Source organism: Takifugu rubripes, chromosome 22 (assembly GCF_901000725.2).
Source record: "Takifugu rubripes chromosome 22, fTakRub1.2, whole genome shotgun sequence".
NCBI lineage: Eukaryota > Metazoa > Chordata > Actinopteri > Tetraodontiformes > Tetraodontidae > Takifugu > Takifugu rubripes.
The window spans coordinates 8,740,981-8,765,736 of NC_042306.1; the positions used below are offsets into that span (position 1 = coordinate 8,740,981).

The 24,756-nt window shown below is 40.9% G+C and overlaps 3 protein-coding genes across 8 annotated transcripts; 2 read left to right on the forward strand and 1 right to left on the reverse strand.

Annotated features, from left to right (window-relative positions):
• Positions 1–391: 391 nt before the first annotated feature.
• xrn1 (5'-3' exoribonuclease 1) lies at positions 392–18,034 on the forward strand. 5 transcript variants are annotated; one of them, XM_029830518.1, is made up of 42 exons: positions 392–409; positions 1,019–1,157; positions 1,683–1,915; positions 2,435–2,532; positions 2,762–2,871; positions 2,955–3,065; positions 3,147–3,232; positions 3,349–3,436; positions 3,733–3,901; positions 4,640–4,707; positions 4,904–5,038; positions 5,120–5,259; positions 5,743–5,832; positions 6,056–6,212; positions 6,332–6,451; positions 6,648–6,817; positions 6,921–7,038; positions 7,581–7,676; positions 7,895–7,998; positions 8,183–8,317; positions 8,396–8,558; positions 8,957–9,070; positions 9,911–10,009; positions 10,539–10,654; positions 10,777–10,923; positions 11,008–11,097; positions 11,178–11,313; positions 11,402–11,458; positions 11,544–11,676; positions 12,086–12,155; positions 12,236–12,431; positions 12,508–12,597; positions 12,699–12,782; positions 13,281–13,325; positions 13,694–13,774; positions 14,114–14,245; positions 14,366–14,492; positions 14,590–14,732; positions 14,858–14,971; positions 15,199–15,304; positions 16,074–16,252; positions 16,401–18,034. In XM_029830518.1, exons 2-42 carry the CDS (start codon positions 1,083–1,085, stop codon positions 16,728–16,730), a joined length of 5,055 nt encoding a protein of 1,684 aa, XP_029686378.1. In that variant the 5' UTR covers positions 392–409; positions 1,019–1,082; the 3' UTR covers positions 16,731–18,034. The 5 variants fall into 5 exon arrangements, with proteins under 5 accessions (XP_029686378.1, XP_029686377.1, XP_029686376.1 ...); XM_029830517.1 differs by lacking the exon at positions 392–409 and adding an exon at positions 549–566; XM_029830516.1 differs by lacking the exon at positions 392–409 and adding an exon at positions 829–942.
• Positions 18,035–18,296: 262 nt separating this feature from the next.
• On the reverse strand, positions 18,297–21,518 carry toe1 (target of EGR1, exonuclease). Its single transcript, XM_003975539.3, has 8 exons — positions 21,049–21,518; positions 20,867–20,907; positions 20,653–20,749; positions 20,391–20,549; positions 20,075–20,188; positions 19,843–19,991; positions 19,419–19,581; positions 18,297–19,104 (listed from the first exon to the last, which is right to left on the reverse strand). Exons 1-8 carry the CDS (start codon positions 21,160–21,162, stop codon positions 18,490–18,492), a joined length of 1,452 nt encoding a protein of 483 aa, XP_003975588.2. The 5' UTR covers positions 21,163–21,518; the 3' UTR covers positions 18,297–18,489.
• Positions 21,519–21,603: 85 nt separating this feature from the next.
• Positions 21,604–24,751, forward strand: LOC101073771 (THAP domain-containing protein 1). 2 transcript variants are annotated; one of them, XM_003975538.3, is made up of 4 exons: positions 21,604–22,045; positions 22,485–22,644; positions 23,064–23,239; positions 23,402–24,751. In XM_003975538.3, exons 1-4 carry the CDS (start codon positions 21,896–21,898, stop codon positions 23,783–23,785), a joined length of 870 nt encoding a protein of 289 aa, XP_003975587.1. In that variant the 5' UTR covers positions 21,604–21,895; the 3' UTR covers positions 23,786–24,751. The 2 variants fall into 2 exon arrangements, with proteins under 2 accessions (XP_003975587.1, XP_029686381.1); XM_029830521.1 differs by having other exon boundaries at positions 22,014–22,122.
• Positions 24,752–24,756: the final 5 nt, after the last annotated feature.

Consider the following 24,756-nt stretch of genomic DNA (forward strand, 5'->3'; position numbering starts at 1 on the left):
TATGTACTATAGTACTATTTTAATACATTGAAAATTATTCTAATCATGGTGGGATGTCGCATTGTTGTTATCCGTATTTATTATTATTGTTGTTGTTGTTATTATATATTAACATCAAAGACCAACACACAGTGGCATTCAAACTCGTTGCAGGTATTCTGAGTAATTGGAGTATTACTTTTTGGTGTGACTCACAGCGTTTTATTTTGCTTTACAACGTAATTGATACAAATTGCTGTCTATGTAACTTCAAGGGAACCTAGTCTGAAATGAGAGAAAATATGCAGCGGCGGACGGTTTTAAGTGATGGACCACAGGGCCCGGAATCAGCAGCCAGTGACGTAAAGGTTGAAAGGTCCAATGATGATGAGTGCAGTAGGGGGAAACTCAGAGCACAGCAGAGCTCCAAGTGGGTCGAGTTACTAAGAATCCTTTACAATTTTTCTAAAAAATTAACAATTAAAAACCGTCCATATTTTTTCAGGATATGTTGCCAACAGTAAAATAATCACGTAACTTGGCGGATGTAGAATAACAACAACAATAATAAAGAAATATATAATAAGGTACAGTAAGATTTATCAAATAATGGTGGAATTCAACGTTGCCCACCAGGTAATGTTGTTTCCATATATCTCGTTGAACAGCAAAATAATTGATTGTAGCATCAAAATAAACCTTTACCTTAAGTAAACTAATGACAGTAGAAGTATGTCACTAATTTCGTATATATCATCACTTTGTATATGATATTTGATTAATATAGCCCATGTGATTTGTTCATAAGTCGAACGAGACCACTTTTGCCCTCAATCGGCCATTTTCGGATAGAATCGTTTAGATTCGTAAATCCTAGCGCCGCGGTGCATCGTGGGGCTTGGTTGCCTCTTTCCTTTTGGTTGGTGTATTCTGAGCTAAATGAGATTCGAAAGGAAACCTTTCGTAAGCATTAACAGAATTCAGCCAGAGCCAAGACAGCTCGGATTCAACCGGCTTCTCATGTTACACATATTTCTAGTCTCTTGTTTTCAGGAATCTCAGCAAATTCAAACGTCCAGAGGTTGAAAATTTACGTGGCGACAATGGGAGTACCGAAATTTTACCGATGGATATCAGAGCGTTACCCTTGTCTCAGTGAAATTGTCAAGGAACATCAGGTAGGAAAATAGAAACAGTTCCTGATTACCGTAGCATTAGCTTAGCTTGTAGTTGGTTAGCTTGGTCAGACGAACTTGTATTTGACTTATTTAACATCGGTTTCCTTTCCCCAGACGCCTCCTTTATGCCCAGATCATATAGATAATGTAGGGTTTAGCTGTTTGTTAAACCAACGATATTGCTAGGTGCTCCATTAACTTGTCCTTTATTTTGTAACGTTCTCGCTCGTTGCTAACTTGCCGGACCGTTTAACTTTTCTGAAGGCTATATGTGTGTGTTCAGCCCGTAAGTGACCGCCAAGAAAACTCAGACGTTATTTTAAAGTGATTTTGGTGATCCAGTGGTACTATTATCGAAGTTGGTGACCCATTCTCTATCAGGGAGAATATATTTCAAAGCTTTCGCAGCTGTTTCATCAGCTGGACGTTACGTCACTTTTTGTGAGCGTTACAATGGTTTGTCAATATAAGAAGTAATCATACTTTTATAGAAATTTCACACTGTTTTGTTTTGTTTTTCTACAGATACCAGAGTTTGACAATCTCTATCTGGACATGAATGGGATCATTCATCAGTGTTCCCATCCAAATGATGAGGATGTCCATTTTCGCATCTCGGAGGAGAAGATTTTTGCTGACATCTTCCACTATGTGGAGGTTCTCTTTAGAATCATTAAGCCATGCAAGGTCTTTTTCATGGCAGTGGATGGGGTGGCACCCAGGGCAAAGATGAACCAACAGAGAGGCCGGAGATTCAGGTAGGACTGGACTTTCTTGTCAGTGTTTGTGTAGCTGCAGAGCTAATCCTAGGCTTCACAGAGTGATAGGTGCTATAAATGCATAAAATATATTCTATACATAATGCTATTATGACATTTAAATATCAATGTACCGGTAGTTAAAACACCAACGGCCTGTAGGTGATAAGTTGTGTATTATTAGTGTTTCGGTCCTGGGTTGAGACACAGCCTCCTTCTTTATACTTAATGACAGTTGCCACATATCTGGTGCATGATATCCCCCAACTGTTGACTGTGCATTGAAAAACCACATATAGAACCCCAATATGTAGCTGTGTTCATCTATTTTCCCTTCCTGATTACATAAGCTAATGCACATGAGCTGGGTTTCCTCATAGTTTCTTCTGATTTGTTGTTATTTAAAAGTTGTTTACAACTGCATTCATAGCTTCCATGAATCCTGATTCTGTGTTGTGCGAGGGTTGTGGTGCCAAAGTGACAAGCCTGATAATAAAAAGAATGAGTGTATGTGTTTAGGTCTGCCAAAGAAGCAGAGGAGAAAATCAAAAAAGCTCTCGATAAAGGAGAAGTTCTCCCTACAGAGGCTCGCTTTGACTCCAACTGTATCACACCTGGTAATAAAACTGTTTAATCTTGCATAAAGTGAAAGCTTTGTCAATAGTAATCAACACAGTTATAGCAGAATGCTAAATATACTCAGTATATTGTTTGTCTAAATTGTAACTACATGATAATGTTCTGCAATCTTTAAAACTATTGATGAGATATTGAAGAATGATTCGCTGAATGAATAAATTCCTGTACACACATGAGCATTCATCCTTTTGTACACTCATTTTGTAGGAACTGACTTCATGGCAAGACTCCAGGAGCAGCTGGAATATTTTGTCCACAACAAAGTCTCCACAGACAAGCTGTGGCAGAACGTCAGGGTTTACCTCTCTGGTCATGAGGTGCGTTAACAGCTGTTGTTAAGCTGATGTCGAAGCTGGTGTCGGTAGTAACGGCACTAATCAATGTCTGCTTTTATCTGCAGACTCCAGGTGAAGGAGAGCATAAGATTATGGAGTTCATTCGCTCTGAGAACATCAAGCCAGATCATGACCCCAACACCCGGCACTGCCTTTATGGTCTAGATGCTGACCTGGTAGGATGTCTGATCCATGGGCATAAACAAATGAGCGTGCTGGATGTCTGTCAGATACGTCTTTATTGTCTTTGTCTGTAGATAATGTTGGGTTTAACAAGCCATGAGCCAAATTTCTCCCTGCTCAGAGAAGAGGTCCGTTTTGGAGGAAAAAAGTCCCAGAAGAGGTAACAGTGACTATGATATTGTTAACAGTAATAGCAATAATAATAGCTTTTAGTGGCCTCTATTCATTTCTGTTAACCCTGCTGGATTTATTTTTTCTTTGTTTGATTGGTTCAAGGATAACGGCTCCAGAGGAGACAACATTTCACTTGCTTCACTTGTCTCTGATGAGGGAATACATTGACTATGAGTTCTCTGTGCTCAGGGTGAGGACACTCGAAATTGTTTACTCTATTATTATGCAAAATCCCAGCTAAGTCATGGAAATAAGATTATACAATTGTATATTTATTACTACAAAATTTTTCTACCTGCAAATTTATGGTAATGTCCTGTTTCCTGCAGAAAGTAAAGTGGGAAAAATGGATTTGTAAATTAGTGTTGTATTACAATGAGTAATATTTAAATGTATTCATTAGATGATCATTTGCAGAATGCCATTATTTATCTGCAGCATATTGTCTGTGGTGCATCTGTAGTTATGCTTAATTTTGTTTTTAAGAACCACCTCGGCTCGAATTATGACTTTGAGAGGATCATCGATGACTGGATTCTAATGGGCTTCCTTGTAGGAAATGATTTTATCCCTCACCTTCCTCATCTCCACATCAGCCATGATGCCTTGCCGTTGTTATACAAGACATACATCAGTGTTCTGCCCAGTCTGGGGGGTGAGACGTGCACTCGTGCAACATCAAAACAGAACAAAGGGAAACGTATAACGTTATATGAAACACTACACAGACATGTATCAGTCAGTTGCATTCACAACTTGTAGTCTGGCTGTTGCTAATGGTTGAAAAGTTTTTACATTCATGGTTTACATTGACCCTGCCAAGTGGAATCTGAAATCTTTTCACTTCCGTCCTAATAAATATATACCTATACAAAATCCCCCTCTGACACTGAATCATGATTAACACGAACCCCATTTACTTGGTTTTTAATTAATTCTTCTAAAGTTAACATGATTTTGGTAACACCTACACAACCTCATACTGGATGAAACATCTCCAGCAGGTAAATGAGTCAGACATATCAAGGCCGTAGACATATCAAGATTGTGCCATTACAACACCAGCCTAAATAACGGACAAACTGCAGCCGCCGTGTCCGCTCTCATTATGACAATTGAACACATAACTCAACTCTCGGCGTGCCGTCAGGTAGCTGCTGTGTTGTGAGCCTGCTGTTTCTTAAGGAAACCTCTCCCTGTCGGGGCCTGAGACCCCTCAAACATCTGTGACTGTTGTCTGTTTGCATATTTTGAGTTTTTTCCCTGTGATTTCCCCACTTTATTGAAACATTTTACTGACATGTTTTTGTCTTTTGGGATGTACATAACTCACTTAATGACATCCATGAGCAGAAAGTAACAGATTTGACTGTTTTTGTTCTTTTGATTTCAGGTTATTTAAATGAAAATGGTAATCTGAACCTGAAGAACTTTGAGAAATACATGGAGAAACTTTCTGAGGTGAGAAGACACTTCCTAAATATGATGGCTAATATCCAGATCTCTGTCTAAGATCTGTTCACTGATGGATTCAGATATTTAGTGTGACAGTAAAGCATCTACAGTGACTGCTGAATAAATTAAATACTTTTTAAACAGTAGATCTTAAGAACAGTCTTATTCTGCATTTTCCTTGACAAATCCTTCTCTCTTCCAGTTTGACAGGGAACATTTTAGTGAGGTCTTTGTTGACCTGAAGTGGTTTGAGAGTAAAGTTGGTAACAAGTATCTGAATGAAGCGGCTGGATTAGCAGCAGAGAAGGAAGCTGCCATCCAAGCCACAGTCATGGAGGTCTGCACTTCTGTCAGTCTCATTTTAATAAACACGTTCAGTCCTGTGAGACATAAACTGTAATCTAACATTTGTCGGAAGGACTCTACTCGGTGTCTGACGGCTTCTGAAAAGCCAGCAGGGGATGATGAGGAAGAGGATGATGACTTATTTGAAACCGAGTTCAGACAGTATAAGCGCACCTACTACATGACCAAGATGGGAGTGGATGTCGTATCTGAGTGAGTATATTAACATTCAGCACTTTCACACTGACTGCATATTTGGAGAAACTTTCTTCAACAAAATTTCTGAAAGAGGAAAGGTTCGACTTCAGTTGTTTCAGGTAGAATTTACCTGATGGTGAAGGGAGCATCTTTGCATATCAAACACAGATTAAAAATGTTAATCGATGAGCAGGCTCAGACTTAGCTAATACACACTCGGCTGTAGTGAATGTTTTACCTGACCGGAGAGTCTTTGGAGGTGACAAACCAAAGCAGGAGGTCTTATATCCTGATGGCTGTCTGTGCAGTATACATATTGGATTAATTCTCTTATTTATGCCACATTGTTACTTTTTAAAGTAAAATCTTGGCTGAATAATAGAAAGCCTGGATAGTGTGATGAAGTATAACATGTACCGGTACTTTAATAAAGTTATGTTAAAAAACAGCATTTGCTGCTAATAAATGGTTTTACTTATTTTTTGTTTATTTTGGCAGTGACTTCCTGGCTATGCAAGCCAAATGTTATGTTGAAGGAATCCAGTGGATCCTGCATTACTATTATCATGGAGTTCAGTCTTGGAGCTGGTGAGGTCTTCATCTCTTTTATATTGTTCTCATTTCACCGACCTTCAGGTTATTCAGTGGTTTTTGCAGCAAACATTGTTTTGATGGGAAAATCATTTTAATGGTGGGACTTGTAGATAATGAAATAGATGTAAAACCTTTGGATGGTTAAAAGAAAAAAACAACTTCTCTTTTGAGCTTGTTTTGTTCTTTAATTTTTAATCTGAAGTGCATGTCTCCTCAGGTACTACCCCTACCACTATGCCCCGTTCTTATCAGACATCAAGAATGTAGCAGAGCTAAAGCTGACCTTTGACCTTGGGAAGCCATTTATGCCATTCCAGCAGCTCCTGGCAGTCTTGCCTGCTGCAAGCATGGAGCTGCTGCCTGAGGCTTACAGGGTAAAGCAGCTCTCATATATATGTGTTACTTGTGAACATGCACAACACCAGTATGTATATCACTGTTTCAACTTTGTTGTTGCAACAATGAATGTGAATGTGTGTTTTTGATGTTTTAGCACCTGATGAACAGTGAAAATTCACCCATCATTGAATACTACCCACATGACTTCAAGACTGATCTCAATGGCAAGCAGCAAGAATGGGAGGCTGTGGTCCTTATTCCCTTCATAGATGAGGTATACACAAATGCACAATTTCATTTAAAACATTTACAGTCATGTTTGTAACTGAAATGCAAAGATGAGTGATATATATATAAAATACTAGAAGAGGTGTTGTAAATGCTTGTGTAGTTGAAATGGAGATGTAGCGGCTTTAAAACTGAATCTTAAAGGCACAAAATCAGTGTAAACCACTTTATTTGTGTCTCAGAGGTGCTTACTAGCAGCAATGGAGCCCTGGAATCACCAGCTGACTAAACAGGAGAGGAGCAGGAATTGTCACACAGAGTGTGCAGTGTATTCCTATGACCCAGAGGCAGACTTTAAATACTCCTCTACTCTACCTCAATTATTCCCTGACATCATACGCTGCCATGTCAAGTAAGTATGCACAACACATAAAACAGTTTACCAATTATACCAATTTAAGTAACTGGGACTCTGAAGTTTCTTGCTGGTGGATTAACACTGATTAAATTTTCAGGAAAGAGCACATTCCTATGGATGCCTGGCAAGTTCCAATGAACCATGTCAGAAGAGCCATTGACCGCTCAGCTCTGTATTTCTGTGGTTTCCCCACGCTACAACACATAAAACACAAGGTGAATTATGGTATGGATGTAATTGCAGTTGTGATTATTTTGTTCATTATATGTGCAGCCCTACACGTGCTGCTACACAACGTCAGGTGAAAAGATGTGTCTTGGATTTGCTTATTTGTCTTACTTGATGGAAAAATCTACAGAAACTCCCCTGATATTAGCATTAAGAAAAAAATCATTGAAATTTAAAAAAAGGAAGTTCAGAATTAAAAAAAAAAAAAGATTAAATGTTGATGGTTTTTATATTAAGCATAAATTTAAATAATAAAATTTTAAGATGCTTTGGAGCAATCTTATTTTGAATCAAACACAACTGGTCATTTATAAGAGCTGCTTCAACTGAAGTTTTGTTGCCCTATTAAATGTTAACTTAATGGAGACATAATTGTGTTGAAGCTGGTGCATTGTGTATCAGCATCATGCAGTTGTACATCATGTACATGCACTTTAATAATGTGCTTGGGTGGTTTTTGCAGGCAGTACATGTTAAAATAGGGTGGCAAAAACAAATCACTGCTATTCAATGTCTTGGTGCCTTTTAGTTTTACAGGAAGAAGATTGGAGTGGTTGTGTTTCAACAGAGCAGCCGTGGTGAGAACACCATACTGGACATTCTTCCCAGTAATGAAGAGGAGACGGTGAGCTTTGGACTGCTGTTGTGTGGATACTGTTTGTAAAGTCACCCCCACAAACATTAAGAAATGTTGTTTTTGTCGCAGTAAATGTGCGAACTAAAAAGTCTGTTAGATATTTATAGAATTGCATATGTATTGAGCTAGAATGCCGGTCACGTCCTGTGTTAGACTTATATGGCATTCATCTCCCTGTTGTCTCTTTACCCTTGTCCTGTCCTTAGGTTTGTGATGATGTTACTGCACAGGTTTTGGGTACATCGGTGTTTGTCAACTGGCCACATCTGGAGGAAGCTCGCATTGTTGCAGTATCTGATGGAGAAGTCAGGTAAGAAAACACTATAGGACATCACATACTATGTGGATTTTTTGTTGTATAGTGTTTTTTGTGAAATAGTGTTCATAGGTATAGGTAGAGAGACATGCCCAATAAAATGTAAAACACTATAACACACCTTTGTTTAGCATCCAGCAACTTCTGGTAGTTTTTAAGTCTTTTTTCATATTGTCAGGTTTTGTCTGGACGAACCACCTGGTCTCCAGAGAATGTACAATAGAGCTTCTACTCCTCCTCCCACCAAAGTTACCTGCCTGTCAGACAAGGAGCAGAAGGACTGGGTAAAGGACGTCCAAGGAATCACTGAACAGTAAGGAGAAAAATCAGTACCTAAATACTTGAGCTGCTTTTTATTGCTAATTACTTGTTTTATTTTTTATTTTTGCAGTTTCTTGAAGAGGAAAGGCATTGTTGTCAACGAGACAGCAGTGCTTTTATATGGCCAGTTACTAACGGGAAGGAAATATGTTCCCAAAGCCAATGGCATTGTGGAAATAGAGAAACAATGGGCCAAGCAGGTCCTCCCTTTTGCCTACCAGACTGTGGTTAAGGTACCTGCTAACTCACAAAACAGAAACAAATAAATAGAACTTACTCAAACTTCTAAACTGGTTAAAGAAGCAGCAAATTCCAGCTCAGACTACCATAATGGCATTGTCTAACTTTGAAGTGCTCCTTAAAAGGTGGAGAGAGTGCATAAAAGTTGAGCGCATATTAGCGCAATGTTGGTTGTCTCTGAAGCTGACTAATGACTTCAAGAAAGAATTTAAAAAGATTGCTGCGTAGGCATATTTTCTATGATTACTGCAGCAAAATAGGAAACTGGACTTAATTGAAATTTTTTGCTAAGTTAATCATTTTTGAGCATTTTAACAAGAATATTCATATCCTTTTTTATAGTCACGGTATATTGATTAATTCTTAAGGCATACTTTCTTTATCTTCTCAGGACATTAAAGCCATTTACTCATCTTTGCCCTGCTACAAGAGTTTAGATGAGCTCTTCCCTCCAACAACCACTGTCTTCATGGTGGGGAACCCCTACTATGGTGCCATGGGTGAGGTATGTCACTACCTTCTATCAGAGGGTCATGAGTTCATACAAAAGTCTGAAATAAGTGCTGTAGAAACTGATTTGATCCAAAGTTATGCATTATGAGCTGTCAGACCTTATTTAGACCTGTGTTTGCCATAAAGAAATCTGATCCAGTCCATTAAATCAAGATTGATTGAGTTTGATTAAGATTCAGAACCACCTTAAAGAAAATAAATGACAGAACCTGAATGATCGACATGACTGTGACAACAAAGAGTCTAAATACTAATATCCGTGTTATATTTCAGTTTTTTTTCTATCAATTTATGAAAACTTCTTATTCTGTGTTTGGACTGACCTCCTAAAGTACTGAGCGTAGACTAATGAGGGGGAACAATGATAAAAACATGTTAAAATTATGAAAAAAAAAATTCACATTGGGGTTCACCATTAGAACGATTACATTTTTTTTACAGGGACTGAATACTTTGCACACGCACTTCATTTATTGTTTTCTTGATTGCTGTTTTCCCTTGTGGGTTCTCTGGGAGGGCAGGGTACATTCCCGGAACCAGTCGCAGGGCCCTATGCGAGCGTTTAGTGGTTTGGTACCTTGATCAAGGGCACTACAGCGGTGTTTTGAAGGTGTCCTGGCAGCTTCTCCTGCTAGCAGCGCACCTTCCAAATTATGCCCGCTTGAACTGAGAGCCCTCTGCTTCTCTAGCCAGTCCCCTACAGAGTGCACTGACCCCATGCTGTATGTGTGTCCAAAAGGATTACAGTATTTTATTTTGAGTGAGGTTGAGGAGGGATTTTTCAGTGTCGTATTTGGCTTTTTGAAATATCTACTGAATGTGTGTTTCACAGGTGCAGGATTCTAGTGATGTCATCAAAGAAGGTCGAGTGCGTGTGGTTTTCAGCATACCACAGGAACCACAGCTGGAGATGCTCATCCAGAATCAACACGTAAGAAAACATGCACACAGGGAGTAAACGGGTCGGTTAAAGTTATAGACTGAAATGCAGAAGTATTTGAACAGTGGCAGTTTCGTTCCGCTGACAGTGCAGTTCAGTCGATGATGTGTGTGGACTCCAGAATTAAAGTAGCCTTTGACTGAATTTTTTTGTCGTGTCTACTGTAAAGTCTCTGGTTGCAATTACTTTGTTTTGTCCAAATACTGTACATCAAGCCTGAAAATAAAGGGACTCTTCATAAAAGCGTACACATTAAAAAGTCACATTTTGAGTAACATTTTAAATTAATTTGAATGGCATTTAATAGGAAAATGGACTGTGCTGTAGTTAGTGCTGTGATCTCACAGTAAAAAGGTTCTCCAGGGGCTTTTCTATGTGGAGTTTACCTTGGCACTAACTGGCACCAAGTACCTTTGGTGGGAATGTGAGAGTTGTTTGTTTCTGTATGTCAACCCTTTATTTGGTTCATCCGCCATGTTCAGCTCACATAGTTAAATCTTTCTGTCTGTGTCTCTTGTAGAAGTATTGTGTGAGATACAGTCCTGGATATGTTCTGGCATCCCGTCTTGGCATCAGCAGCAACCTCGTTTCTCGCTTCTCAGGATGCATCTTAATTGGCAGAGGCTCTAAAAAGAAGTGGGTGTTCAGCTTGCAATGGTTCACACAATTGCTGAGATGATATCATGACCAACTATCATGACAAACTTTACTCCATCTGAGCTTCCCCTCCAGACTAATGTCATCTTCATTGTTTGTAGTCCCTGTGGGGAGCATAGAACTAACATTGGCCTGAATCTGAAGTTCAACAAGAAGAATGAGGAGGTTCCTGGTTACACCAAGAGAACTGAGAAGGAGTGGCTCTACTCTGCTGCTGTAGAGGAATTGCTCGCTGAATACTTGGACAGGTAGAAATAATGTCTCACTATATTGGTTTACGTTCATCTGTTTGTTTTTTAATTTCTATTTAAAGAGATTTACTGCTTTTATAGGTTCTCTGAAGTATTTCACTCTGTGTCCAAGAACACTCATGATGATATTTTTTATGAAGATGATATCTGGCCTGAACTCGACCAAAATGGGTAAAATATACACACACATAGATGTCCATTTTACTGAACCCCATTTGAGTGTCGACTTATTTTCAATGCTAAACATATAGAGCAGAGAAGGTCGCTGAGATCACTTCATGGTTGAAGAGTCACCCAGTGAGCTCCGTTACCAGAACGTCCTGTGAACTGCAAGTGTTAGACGCTGCCATTGTGGAGAGGATCGGGGAGGCAGTGGAGAAGGCCAAGGTGACCGGCATACAAACATTACACTTCAGTGCCATATTTCATCGGGGATCGTCCCTCAATTCTCAAACCACTGTCTCATTTCATGTAGGTAAAGAAGAGCTCCAAGAAAGTGCGTGTGACGGTGAAGCCTCATCTCCTTTTCAGAGTGAGTACCTTTTGTCTTTAATGGTCCTTTTTGACCCACTAGGTCTATAGCCCATGCACATTTATAAATGTTTGTTTGTCTGCAGCCATTAGAGCAGCAGCAAGGTGTGGTTCCTGACCTGGATGCAGAGTATCGTCTGTTTGACAGAGTTGTCAATGTCAGAGAAAGTTTTACTGTCCCACTGGGCCTCAAGGGAACAATCATTGGCATTAAAGGAGGTGAGCCACAGTGTTTTCTGACCATTCAGTAACATACCAACAGCTTGTCTTCAGCCACATGTTATGTTTATATGATGGTTAAATAGTTGATGGTAACAGTAATTTTGCATCACTGAATTAAAAGTAATGGATTTTACAGTGAAGGCATCAGTGCACATGCAGTTATTGTGCAGCTAATTATGATGCAGTATTTGCACTGCTCTTCCCAGTATTTTCTAAAAATATTCCTGATGACCTAATGCAGTAATTCCTCAAATATCATCATGCTTTCATTAAAATTACTTTATCTGGTGTGAGACACATTTATAGGGATATGAAGCATATCACCATCTTAAAATAAACATTAAGATGCTTATTTCAGTTAAGTGGCTTGGTCATTTGACCGTGTTTATGTATTTCTTGTTCTCAGCGGAGCGTGAGGCAGAAGTTCTGTATGAAGTGCTTTTTGATGAAGAATTTGCTGGAGGTCTCAACATCAGGTAAAAAAAATGAGCATGAGCAAAGGAAATTGTAGTAGTAGATTTGGTTTTTTTTCCCTCACTGCTCCTTTATTCTTCAGGAGTGCGTCCTGTCGTGGCTATCGCCTCCCTCCCTGTGCTCTTATTAATATCTCCCATGGATCCAGAGCAGATCACTCCTCACACAGGCTCACTGCCATTGTCAAACCTCAGTCCACCCCAGCCGGTAGTTTCCACTCACAACGGCAGCTGGGGGGCCTGAACCACTCCCCACGGTCACCTTTTATCCCCACACAGGTGAGGGACAAACAGTCAAAAATGGTCAAAAATTCTTAGATGAGTTGTAGAGTCACACCGCTGCTCTGTTCCTCAGCAGCATAACAAGCATGGTGCGTTGAAGGCCGGCTCCCAGGGCAGCAGGAACTCCCCCTCTAATGGTCTGATGCAGAAACAACAGGGCAAGGTAAGAATGTAGTTACAGTTGTTTAGAATTCTCTCATTTACACACTTCTAACATACAAAAATGTGACTCCTTCTACTGTTGATCTGTCTTTTCATTTTCAGAATAAGGAAATGTACAGTGATGTGTGGCAGACTCTGCAGAACTCGGGGCCTCCTCACACCCCCCCCACTCATTGGCACAACAATGTGAGTTGCAAATGTATTTTGTCATGGCGCTGTTCATCTCTAAATCCTTATCGCGCAGCTATATCAATACTAGGAGACTGAGAACAAGTTCCTGTGTAATTTTATTTCTTCTCCTAAATTCTTAATTATGCTTTGATCCTAAATCACAAAAAAGTCATTAAATCACTCTCTCTAGAATAAATATTTAAATAAAAAATAAGCTACCGATCCTTGATTGTGAAGCATTGTAATTATTATTATTATTATTATTATATTAGTTAGTCTTTAGCTTGCACTGTATAAGGTTTGTACTACAAGGTGCGAATTGATGAAGTCTTTAACAGCAGAAGAATGTACTGTACCTCCTCTAACACTTATACCTGCAGCACAAATGTGCTGTTCTAAATGTATGAAGGTCAAAAAGCATCCTATCCAGTAATACAATATTATCAACTCTGCAATGCAGCTAAAACATCTAACTAAACTATGTGTGTGTGTCTGTGTGTCTGTGTGTTGCAGGACAAACATTTCCAATCATGTGGGAACCAGAACTCAAACAAAACTGTGAGTAAACACCTGCACAGATCAGCATAATGATTACACACATCTATTACATCTGCACATGTTGATGGACAGATTTCACTTGTGCGTTATTTTATAGATTAGGAAAAACAATCAAATAAAAAGTAGTATTATGGTTCTGTGCAGCAATGTTGTTAAATCCACACTTTTTAATAAATAGATTAAAATATGGTGGATTTACTAACAGGAAATTAGTACCGGTAGCTATGACAGATTCACATCACACAATTTATTACATTTTTCAGCTAAAGGTGTGTGTGCGCTGTGAAAGGTCCTTTGGTGCACGTGTCTTTGAATTATTTATCTGTAAATGAAAGTGGACTTGAAACATTTTTCTGTGATATTTGCAGGCCTCCACTGGTGTCATCAGACTCTTGAAGAAGACTGATGATGCCAATTCCGTTCAGCCGTCAGAGAACACACCTAACAAGGTGCACAAACACACATGACGTATCTCTTTGTTGCAACATTCAATCACATTAAAATGTATTGGACATTTGCTCTCTCAGATGGTCTTTTAATGGCGTGGGGACAAAATGGCCTCACTAACCCAAAATGTCCTTCCATTAGGTTTATTTTAAATCGTACTTTAAGACTAACATGTCCTACATTGGTCACATCCTTCCTATCTGTGTTTTTATTTTCCTTTTAGCTGCATTATTTGCACGTTCAAACTGCAATGGACACTAGAAAAACAGAAAATTCAAGCTTTATGTTTTGTTTTTGTTTTTTAAATATCGGTGTCAACATGTGCCGCTTTGCATATTCAGGCTAAGATTGAATTTGAAGAGCTGATTGCGAGTCTGAAGATCTCCAAAGATAATCAGCAGACCCCACTCCCTCCTGCTCCTCCACCCACCACCCAGTTAGATGGCCCGTTGTCTCCTCAATCTTTTGCCATGGTAAGTTTACGTCAACAGGAACTGGTGAGGAAGATAATGGACTGCATTCTGCTTGATATCGCTGTCCTGCTCCAGCATCCAGCAAAAATAAAATTTGCATACTTGATATTTGTGTGGTAGAAGGGGACCCTGGTTCTGAAGGAGATGCTGAAGATTGATGGTGCTGGAAAAGAATGTTCCTCCTCCCAGGTGGCAGCTCACAGCAGCGAGAGGCAGCAGAACAAGAAGCAGTCGGCCAAGAAGCTGGGTATTAAACTGATTAATACTCCCCCGGTTTAGATTTACCCAACAAGAAAGGGATTTTAAGCATTGGCCGTATGGATTTGTTCCTTCCTCTTTCTCAGCAGCAAATATGAACGCCCCCCAGAGTGACCCTCCGACATCGCTGCCTCATGCTGTGCTGACCAGTAAGGTTTCAGATCTGGTGCACATCTGTGTAGCGTTAGGAATGGCACCACCAGAGTTCAACTACATCAGCAACCAACAGGTAAGAAGATCTACTCTAACTGCACCATGTAGAAAGGAAATGGACTGTAGACTACATAAAATCAGCATTTTTATTGATATTTTCTGGTAGTTGTCATCCAAACAAATATCCTGATGTTTTCACAGGGTCTCATCATCTGTCAGGTGAAGTTGTCCAACGGATTAATGGTTCACGGCCCACAGTGCCAGTCAGAAAATGACGCAAAGGAAAACGCTGCCTTCATTGCTCTTCAAAGACTGGTACACGCACATACTAACACATACACACACACTAGAGTGTGAAAAAGTGTTCGTGCATATCTCCCACAGAAATGCTTTTCACTGAAATCAGCCATTCAGCATGTTTTTGTTTAAAAAGGCTATTCTTCAAAACCACAAATCTGGTTCTGATGGACATGTACTAAAATATCTTGAATTAGTTTTCAGATGCGCCACCAAAGTCTGTCTGTTTCTTTCCCTTTGTTTAGAGCTCGGTAGGAACAGGCTTCCCCCTGCCCCCTCCAATGTATCCTGGAATGGGTCACATACCCCAGCCATCTATACGAGGCATGCTCCCCATCTTCAACCATCAAGGTCCGTGGGTCTACCACAGTTTGGTGTTTGTTGCTAAAGATTTGATTGTTAAGCCTGCAAGAAATACGACAAATTGAGAGAAATCTGTAAACCGTGGTTTTAATTATCACATTTCTTAAGTGCATCAGATGAGTTTGTTACAATTATCTGATAGTTCCCAGTTAATGGGTGTTGATGTAAATTCAATTCCATTCCATTGTCACATCTCCAATCAAGAGAAGCCGTCATGAATACAAACACAGAGTTGACAACATAATAACAAAGTCAGTTAATCCAACGATTATTCCAGATTTTACTTGCCATGCAAACATCAATTAAAAGCAGCAATTCCTGGCAAATCAAATTCTGAGGTCTTCAGCACTGTTGTGTAGAGCAAAGTAAGTTTAATAAGATCATTTGGGTGCATAATATAAGCAAAGCACTCATTTAAGAAGCCAGATTATGCAGATTATGTGTTGGTGATATCTCAGCAGGATGTTAAAATCTCACCCACTATGAGAGAGACCTCTGACCCCTAGGCCATATCCCCAACAGCTCGTCCAGCGAGCACACAATTAATCCAATTTTCATTTGAACGTATAACACATATTACTATATTATAGTAATTTCTCTCAAGGTCCAATCATTTTGTATTAAAATTCTGTACTTACTCTTGACGATAATGTATAAATGAATACAAAACAGTAATAATGAGAATCTGAGTGAATGAGACTCAGATTAGATCCATTTGAGTTCAGAAGTCATGTCTGATCACAACGCTGTCTTCCAGGTGGTCTGCTCCTGCCCCCTCAAGGATACCCCTCCTCAGCCTTGTGGGGTATGTTGCCTCCACCCAACCCCCATAATCCGCAGTTCTACAGTGCAGCAGGGGCCTTCCCAGGTAACCCCCGCCCCCAGGCTCCAGCAGGACCACCCATCGGCTCTCACAACCAGTTTACTCCTTTACAGGTGAATGACAGCCCTGTGGTGCAGCAGGTTTAGTTTCTGAAACCTTTTAAATAAGTAAATAAACTATTGTGTCTCAGGGTTGGAATCTTTTTAATGCCTTGCCTTTACTTTGATAGTGGTTTTATGGGTGTGTTTTTCTGGCTGACAGGTCACTAAGAAGCTAGTCTCCGCCAAGAAAAACCATGGGACTCAAGAGTTCTACAACGCTGCCCACACTGCAGCCAAGCGCCAGTCGGACAAAGAACAAAACCTTCAGTGTTCCCCTAAAGTCGAGCAGACACTCCAAAACGACTGCAACCCCAAAATCTCAAGTCCCGACCAGGTGACCGCCGCGCCAACCACCGCGGCAGCGATGACGTCCCAACACACACCTCCGAAACAAAACGTGCCATCAAGAGGAAGCACCCCTGGCTCCGCCTCCAAGAGAAGGCACAGGAAGCTGGCTGTCAACTTCGAAGCAGCTAAAGTGTCCGAGTGAGGAGGCTCTTTGAGTCGACTCCAAACCTCAATGTGAACGTTTCTTCATTCGGACTCGGTTTCTGGCTTCAGGTGGGACGGTTTTGACGCTTTTATTTCAAAAATTCTAACCATTTTTCTCCAAGGATCGACGGTGGAATTCCCGTCTATTCATATTTTAATTTAACCTCAGTGTTCAACATTTGTGCTGAAAGAGAAGTGCATTCTGGGATGCAGCGTCCTGGATGGGAAGCTAAATGTACAGTTTAGTCCATCTGTTAATTCATGAAGAACATCAGGTTAGCTGATCTCCTTTGCAGACACAGGTGACTACGACCTGTTTAAAACTGCCCCGATTGTTTGCTCAGTTGAGACACTCGATCTTATCAGGAGATGTGATCTTCATTAGAACTTGATTTACACACTTTTTCTCTGCATGTCCAGTCATTCTGACCTGCTGAGATTGTTTTACTTCTTGGAATGAGTGAACCACTGCCACAGACAGGCAGGTGGCTGTGAGGAGAGCAAACCCACCTGGTTAAAAGAACCGGCTCTGTATAGTTTCTTACCCGGTCCCAAGTTCCAGGTTGCCAGATTAGGGCTGGGCTTTAGCTAGCAGCTGTGGTGACTATTTTGGATTATTCTCCCTTTGACTTTATGAAATCAAGATCACAGAACACACACACGGACACGCTGTGGTGAGCAATGATTGGCTACACATCAGTTCAATCTGTTTGGAGCACTGCAGCAGAAACAATATAACTGCCGGATGCTAAAGCATCTCTGGTTCTGTTTTTAACACTGAATATACCTGAGCTTCTGACAGCAGCATTTTTCCTATTCACTCATACATTTGGAACCTGCAGAACTGATTTTAAAGTGGCTGCATTTACACAGCTCACTTGGAGTCCACTTCCTGTTTGATGGTGTTATAAAACATGAGTGGACACGCGTCTGAAAGCATTTACAGTACCCTATATGTATTTAAAGCCTTGGCATTTTATTTCTTTTTCAAGCTTTGTATTTTATGCATAACCTTTTTAATAGATAACTTTAGGGTGTTTTCAAAGCAATTAAAATAAGTCTTGTTTATAGTTGGCTTACTTGGATGTGATTTTTGTAATGAACCTAAAAACTGACTCCATGTTCAGATCTGGTGCAATAGGGGAAGTTTTTCAGAAGATCCAAGAGACCCAAGCACATCCGCTGTATCTTTTCTTTTTGAGGAAATGTAATAAAGTGAATCATCTCTAAATGAAGAGATAACTCACTGTTGTCAGGAATGTGCTGTAAATATCATTTTAATTAAACTGAGTCTTTTGTTAATGTGCTGCATTTTTGCCTGGAACTGTGGGAGAAACATGAAGACTGAATAAATGAGGTTTCAGATCACGCTGTGCTAATATTGCTACCCGATCCCAGACACCTGCACCTCTGCTTCCCCCAACACCCAGGTAGCATCCAGCTGGTCGACGGTTCAGGGACTCACTGTTGAACAATGATTTAGGAATTACACACTGGAATTTGGAATTTAGTTAAAACACACATTTTCAATCAGCCCTTTGTGTGAAGAAGACAAACACATGGATAAAGTCAATATTGTTTAGTAAAAATAAAAAGGAAAAGAAAAGTAAAATACAGTATTACAACTACTGTTGCAAACAATTGCGCTGAGTAAAAACAAGTCCATCATGAGGGTTGATCCTTGACTATCAGGCGACACATTCAGCAGTGGTCCTGACATTTTAATATATATTTTATATGCCCCCTCTAAACACACACTATACTCTCTGTCCCCACACCATCTCCATCTTCTGCACATGAGCCTTGGATGATCTGGCAAAGGTGCTCTTGACCACGTTGAGAGGGGCCGCTTTACCGCTGAGGTAAACCTTGTTGAGACAGGTGGGAAGCCACGACTCCTCCCCCTCGGGCTGCTCCTCGGCCTTCTTGTCAAGTGTACACGTGTAAGCGAATATGTATCCCGTCATGAAGGCATCGAACCCTGCCCGGTGGGTCCCCGTGTTGACCACCTTTGAGGCTCGTTCCGCTCGGCCATCATCACTTTTGCTTTCTGCAGGTGTAACTAAGCTGGTTTTATCTTCATCTCCATTGCTCTCTCCCACGTTCCGCCTGCTTTCTTCATCACTTCCACGGAGCGTCTCAGGCTTTTGCCGGTCATCTTCTGTCGTTTCATCCATCATATGGGCTACTTTGTTTCCGGGGGCGGCATCAAACATGGAGTCCTCTGCGGCTTTGTCTCCGTCTGCCTTTTTCTCTCGCTTTCGTTTCCTTTTTCTTCTCTTGTCCTTCAAACCTTTCTCGTCTTGCAGGATGATCAGGTCGGTGTCATGTGATAAAGGACACTGGCTGCCATTTGGACACCAGCCAAATGCCTGTGAGACACAGTAGTGTCAAAAGATAAGCGCAAAGACTAAAAAAATATGTTTTTTTTTCTCACATGTTTACTGAGTTCTGAAAAGTCCACATGTGACACATATCCAGCTCACCCCAGATCCAGGTTTTTGTCCCACTTTGTGTATGTATATGCATTAACCTGTCCAACAGTTTGACTAATGAGCTTTTACACACTCGCTTCATTGTAACATTAGCTGATAGTAATGTGCATCCTCTTCCTGTTCAACAAAGATAACTGATTCATGTCTGGCCTCCTTCATAACAAGCATAATAATAGTGGTTATAAACTCACAGAGAATTGCTGGCAGAGGTCTGTCTCTCCAGCAGTGGAGGACACCTCAGGACAGACCCTGTAATCCACGTAGTCGGACATGTGAGCGGCGTACTGACAGAACTCGACGTGCACGCGTGTCACCTTCTGGTCCAACGCCACACTCCGGCTGGTTTCCAGCTTACTTGAAGGAGGAAATTGTGAAAAATAAAAATACACCTTCACATCAGGTACTGATGAATATTGTAGAGCTTCAATCTCGTTCAGTCCACTAATGAAGCCGATTTATGTAATTTTGCTAAACGTTATGGATCAAAATTGGTTATCTGAAGAATACACATCTGATACCTGACCTTCCTGATGTTTAACAGTGAAATCTGCATCCTCACTGAACTTGATGTCAATGTCAACACATCTTCAACTGGAATCTAAGCCCACTGCTCACCATTTCTTGTATGCGTACTCCAGATAAGAGGCAGTGAGGCGCAGCTCAAATTCGCACACATATTTGGTGTCATAGATCCCAGCAGGAAACATCTCAGACAGGTCAGCTGTGAACGTTGCCAAACGCTCAGGTAGATGGGCATAAAAGCTCTGGGAGAAAGTTACGAAATCTGTTTAGTTAAAAGACAGAAAATGCTGCTTATGCAGATCCATCAAGAATAAATGACAGGGACCTGGTAAAGGAAGGCCATATCAATGAGGCCGTTATGGAGAACCAGGGGTTTCTTGGCCCGTAGCAGTTCCGTGAACAAAGCCCGGATGTGGACCCCTCTGTCATCTGAACCCCCCTGGTTAAAATAAACAACAGAGAAGAGACTGCTGAAAAAGAATGTGACAAAGCCTTGTATGGAGTGAATAAGAAAGTGCTCATTAAAGAACAAATTTGGGTTTTTAATACTTGTGTATCCCCTTTGAGAAGAATGAGGGCTGGTCACATGTGAAACAGAAATTCTGCAAAAAACCCCAAACAGCTGCTGGTAGTGTCGTCACCTTATTGTTGCCCTTGAAGTACGGGATTCCGATGGAGTACTGCTTGTTAAAATCAAACCCATGTTGTACCAGAAACTGGACAGACTGGGGCTCTATGATGTACTCCTCAGAACACAGCAACGTCAGATTATACACCTGGACCAGGTATGTATCTGAAGCCTGGAAGACACAATACATGGAGATTTGGAAGATTGTCATCCTAAATCAATAACTATTTCTGTTGAACAACTCTGAAGGGATTCAGGAGGAACCATCTCTGCACCTTCTGCTCCAGCTTCTTGTAACATGCAATTCCAAGAGAAAGGATGGAGCGGGAGCGAGCAGCATGGCAAATGGCCTTGTATCGGTCCTCTATGGACCTAAACCACAGCCAAAAACAAATTTTCAGAATACTATTATTCACCTGCAGTGCAGGGTGGCAAATTGATTAGATTGAGTATAAAAATTGGTAGAGAAGGAGAAAATCCATGACTGACTCGGCCAGTAGAGACTTCCTGTTTCCAAGACCACTAAGCTCCTAAAATGCAAGAAAAAGAGTTTACATCTGTTTTTAACACGTCATTGCATCAAGAATAGATTACATCTCAGAGATAAGGCATCCTTTGTGCAAATGTGAATACACTGTGATTCAGTTTCATGCTTAAATCTGAGACCTTACCGTGTCCAATGCAATGAAGGAAGATGACTTGATGCCCAGAAGCAAAGCAGGCCAAAGCTCTTTGAAATTGTCACTTTGGACGTCAATTACTGGAACTACAAGAGAAGACGTCATGTTTGTTCTGACAACACTGGACACGCTTTTCCAAAACCGTCTCTAACGTTAGCTTGCTAACTATAATGCAGTAGTTTTTCTCAGCCGCTCTGCGTACGGACCACTTTGCTTAGCTATTATATTGCTTTAATGCAGCAAACGGAGGCTTGATCAGTTATTTTATTTGTTTCTTAGAGACAGTCATACAGTTCTACGCATTACGAACATACATTCATTGTAAACATTTTCAACGTGCTTCCTGAGGTCCTGACTAAAGAGCGACCTTTGTTAATGCCGGACCATAAATAAAACAAATTTATATCTAGCTGAATACAATCGCAAGGATTGATATAAAATATTATCAAAATTATTTGAATGAATTTGTTTCCTCTCATTGTCTGTGATATTTCTTTTATTTTTTTTATTTACGTCTTTACCATAGACACATATAAACAATACGTCACTATACTTAGCTGTTGAGGCGAAGTGCGCCATTTTGGCTCAAACAAAGTCAGATTATATGTATTTATTATTGTCTATATTCGAACGTGTCCATTAAATAATCTGAGAAAATCTAAATAACAACATTCTGGTTTCCACAAATCGGTGTTTTACGCTGATGCATTTTTCCCTCTTTTAAAAGCCTGTAAGTAAATGATGATTAAATCCCCAGCTGAACTCCGTTGGCAGCCGAAATATCTTGCCGTTTAATGACCTTACATTTAGCGTTGCTATTGTGCTCTAAACTGCTGACATGGGCGGCTGTTCCGCTCCAAACTGTTCTAATTCCACCAACACCGGTAAGCAGCTGTTCAGGTTCCCCAAAGACCCCGTCCGTAAGAAGAAATGGGTGGTGAACTCTCGACGCGACTTCGAGCCAACTCCTCACTCCAGACTGTGTGAGGTAGGAAAAGAGCTGGAAATGTTCTGGTCCCCGGGATGAGACGTCCATCAGTCTCGGAGACAGAACATCCCTTGACTGTAATTTACTGTGTTATTATGGGCTGCAGGATGTAATTCAAGTTTAAGACATTAGCGCAACTTGTAATTTGTGTTAGTGTTACTTGTGAGAGTCTTCTTGTTTTGATTTTTTTAAGCCATCAGTAAGCATCTTAATTTAGATTTTTGATAAATTATGAAGAAAGTGTACACAATTTGATAGTCTTTATTATTTCATTCACGGGGTTTATATATGATAACCACTATCATTAAGGCAAAATAATTTTCCAAATAGAGTTGTTAATTTTACATTGTGAATTGTTCCCTAACAAGTAGTAATCGATACATTTATGATTAAGAGCAGCTCTTTAAGTTGAATAAACTGTGTGTTCTTGTCACTTCAGGACCATTTTGAACAGAGTCAGTTTGAGGAGATCGCAAGATCTTCAGCTGGGGGGAAGAAGCTGAAGCCAAATGCCATTCCTACCATGTTCAGCTTTGGAGAGCCTCCCTACCCAGCCATCACCTCACCCTACATATTGCTTCCCATGAAGTCTGAACCAGGTATGGGTATGAACATGCATTTATTCTGGCTTGCTTTGGAAGATGAGCATTTGCAGAAATGGGCGTTTCACCACAGGATCTGAGGGCCAGACACAATCAGCAGAGGAGAGTCAACTCCCTCAGGAGCACCAACAGTGTAGGCTTAAAGACCTATTCAGGGAAATATTCCAAAACAGGTTTTAAAGCGTATCTTTCTGGGACTCCATCGTGCCAACAGGAGACCAGATATCAGTCATGGCTGCATTCACTGAACAAGTTCATTCAGGATGGCCGGGTGGGAAACAGAAAACTGCTCTGAGATCTGATAAATCTGTTACTCCGCCTAATGCGCAGTCAGTTAGCTAGAGGGTCCTAAACGCTGTTATAGGAGCGAAGCCTGTCTGATTGCTCTTGGTTTCAACTGTGCCGTGTGTCTGTAGTCGAGAAGGAGCTGAGCTTCGGGGACCACGGCTATGCCAGACGCATCCCTCTGCCTGGCCTGGACAACAAGGACGGCGACAGAGCGGATGATGATCAGCAGACCTGCACACAGTGCCAGATTCTGAAGAAGCAGCTGGAGAAAGAGATGCAGCACACTGCGAGGCTGCAGAAGGAGGTAGGCTGCTGCTGATGAGACCTTCCAGAAATCCCATAGTTTCTTTTTCTTTAATACACACTTCGGTAATGTAAAAGAGTGTCATGTCCAGATACTGTATGAAGCACGTCTTGACAGGAGAGTTTTAATCTACAATACTTAATCGTTTCTTTTCTCTGTCAGGCGGAGGAGATGAAGAAGCGTCTTTATCGTCTCGACCGGATCGAGAAGGGTCTCCAGAATTTCCTCTTCGAGGACCAGATCCGCGCCTTGTCCCTCACAAAACGCTCCCGCCGTGCCGTATGGTCACCAGAGACCATCCTGAAGGCTCAAAAAATCCGTTCAGCAGTAGGAACTAAAGGCTATGAGTACTTGAGAGAGCTGGGATACCCTCTGCCCTCCTACCGGACTCTGTGCAACCGCCTGGAGACTAAGATCATGGTGACGACAGACATGAGCTGCGAGATGCTGGCGGAGCTGGGCCTGGGGCTTATGGCCACCTGTAGCAGCCCGACAGATGGCGTCAGGGACAACGATGAGGAGGAACTGATGGGCGTTCTCTCCTGATCTCCGGCTGGTTGGGCGACAAGCTGGTTCCCACCACAAGCCTCACAAAAGTAAAAGACAACCGTGTTTACATTAGCACTGTGGTTTAGCTCAGCACCAAGGTTCCCATAATCCCCAGCAGCATGTGAGTGCATGATTCACCACACACCAAAAAGGACTGATTCCCATTAAAATCAAATATTATGGTTTTGTTTGATTAAAGGGTAACATTCCTTTAAAATCCTCTAGTCTTGACTTCTTCAGCCATATGTCCAGGTTTGCTGTCCCACTAGTTTCAGTGATTGTTATTCAGTAATTCAGCATCAGCTCTTTCCTTGTTTCATCTTGAATTATACAAATTAAGATAATTCTGCTGTACCACACATGTTGTGAATTTTTTTTTCTTTTTTTAAAGCATCTGTATGGACTGTTTATATATATACATATATACATGTGTGTTTGTGTGTGTATGTATATACTGCATACCACTGTGATGTATATATACACCACATTGGTATACAGTGGTCCCAGTAGTGATTGGGACACTAGGGGCAGTAACACCCAACCTGAGTAGATGGCTCCAACAGATACCAGGAACCACCTCAGAGATCTAAGACTCCCAGGCCTCTGGTAGAGGACCCGAATCTTAAGGAAGGAGGCACCGCCCGGGAGGACGAGGAAGAGATCCTTTATCTGACTGAAAATGTTCAGGAGAAATGTCAGACATTTTCTTAATTCATGTAACTTTCTTGGTGACATTTGTACACAAAAGCTTTGAGTTATCCATATAGGTTTTTTTTTTACTAAATCAAGGACTATACTGTTACAAGACACCAAAGCTCTGTGACAAGTGTAACTGTGCAGTAAATTGTATCTGTCTGTGTTTGATATGAAGCTTTGCGGGTGTTTGTAGCCTGTCAGCAGGTATTAAAAGAGGTGGTGTCCAAGGTCGGCACTGCGCTTATAAAATAAAATAGCTTTATTTTAGCTCA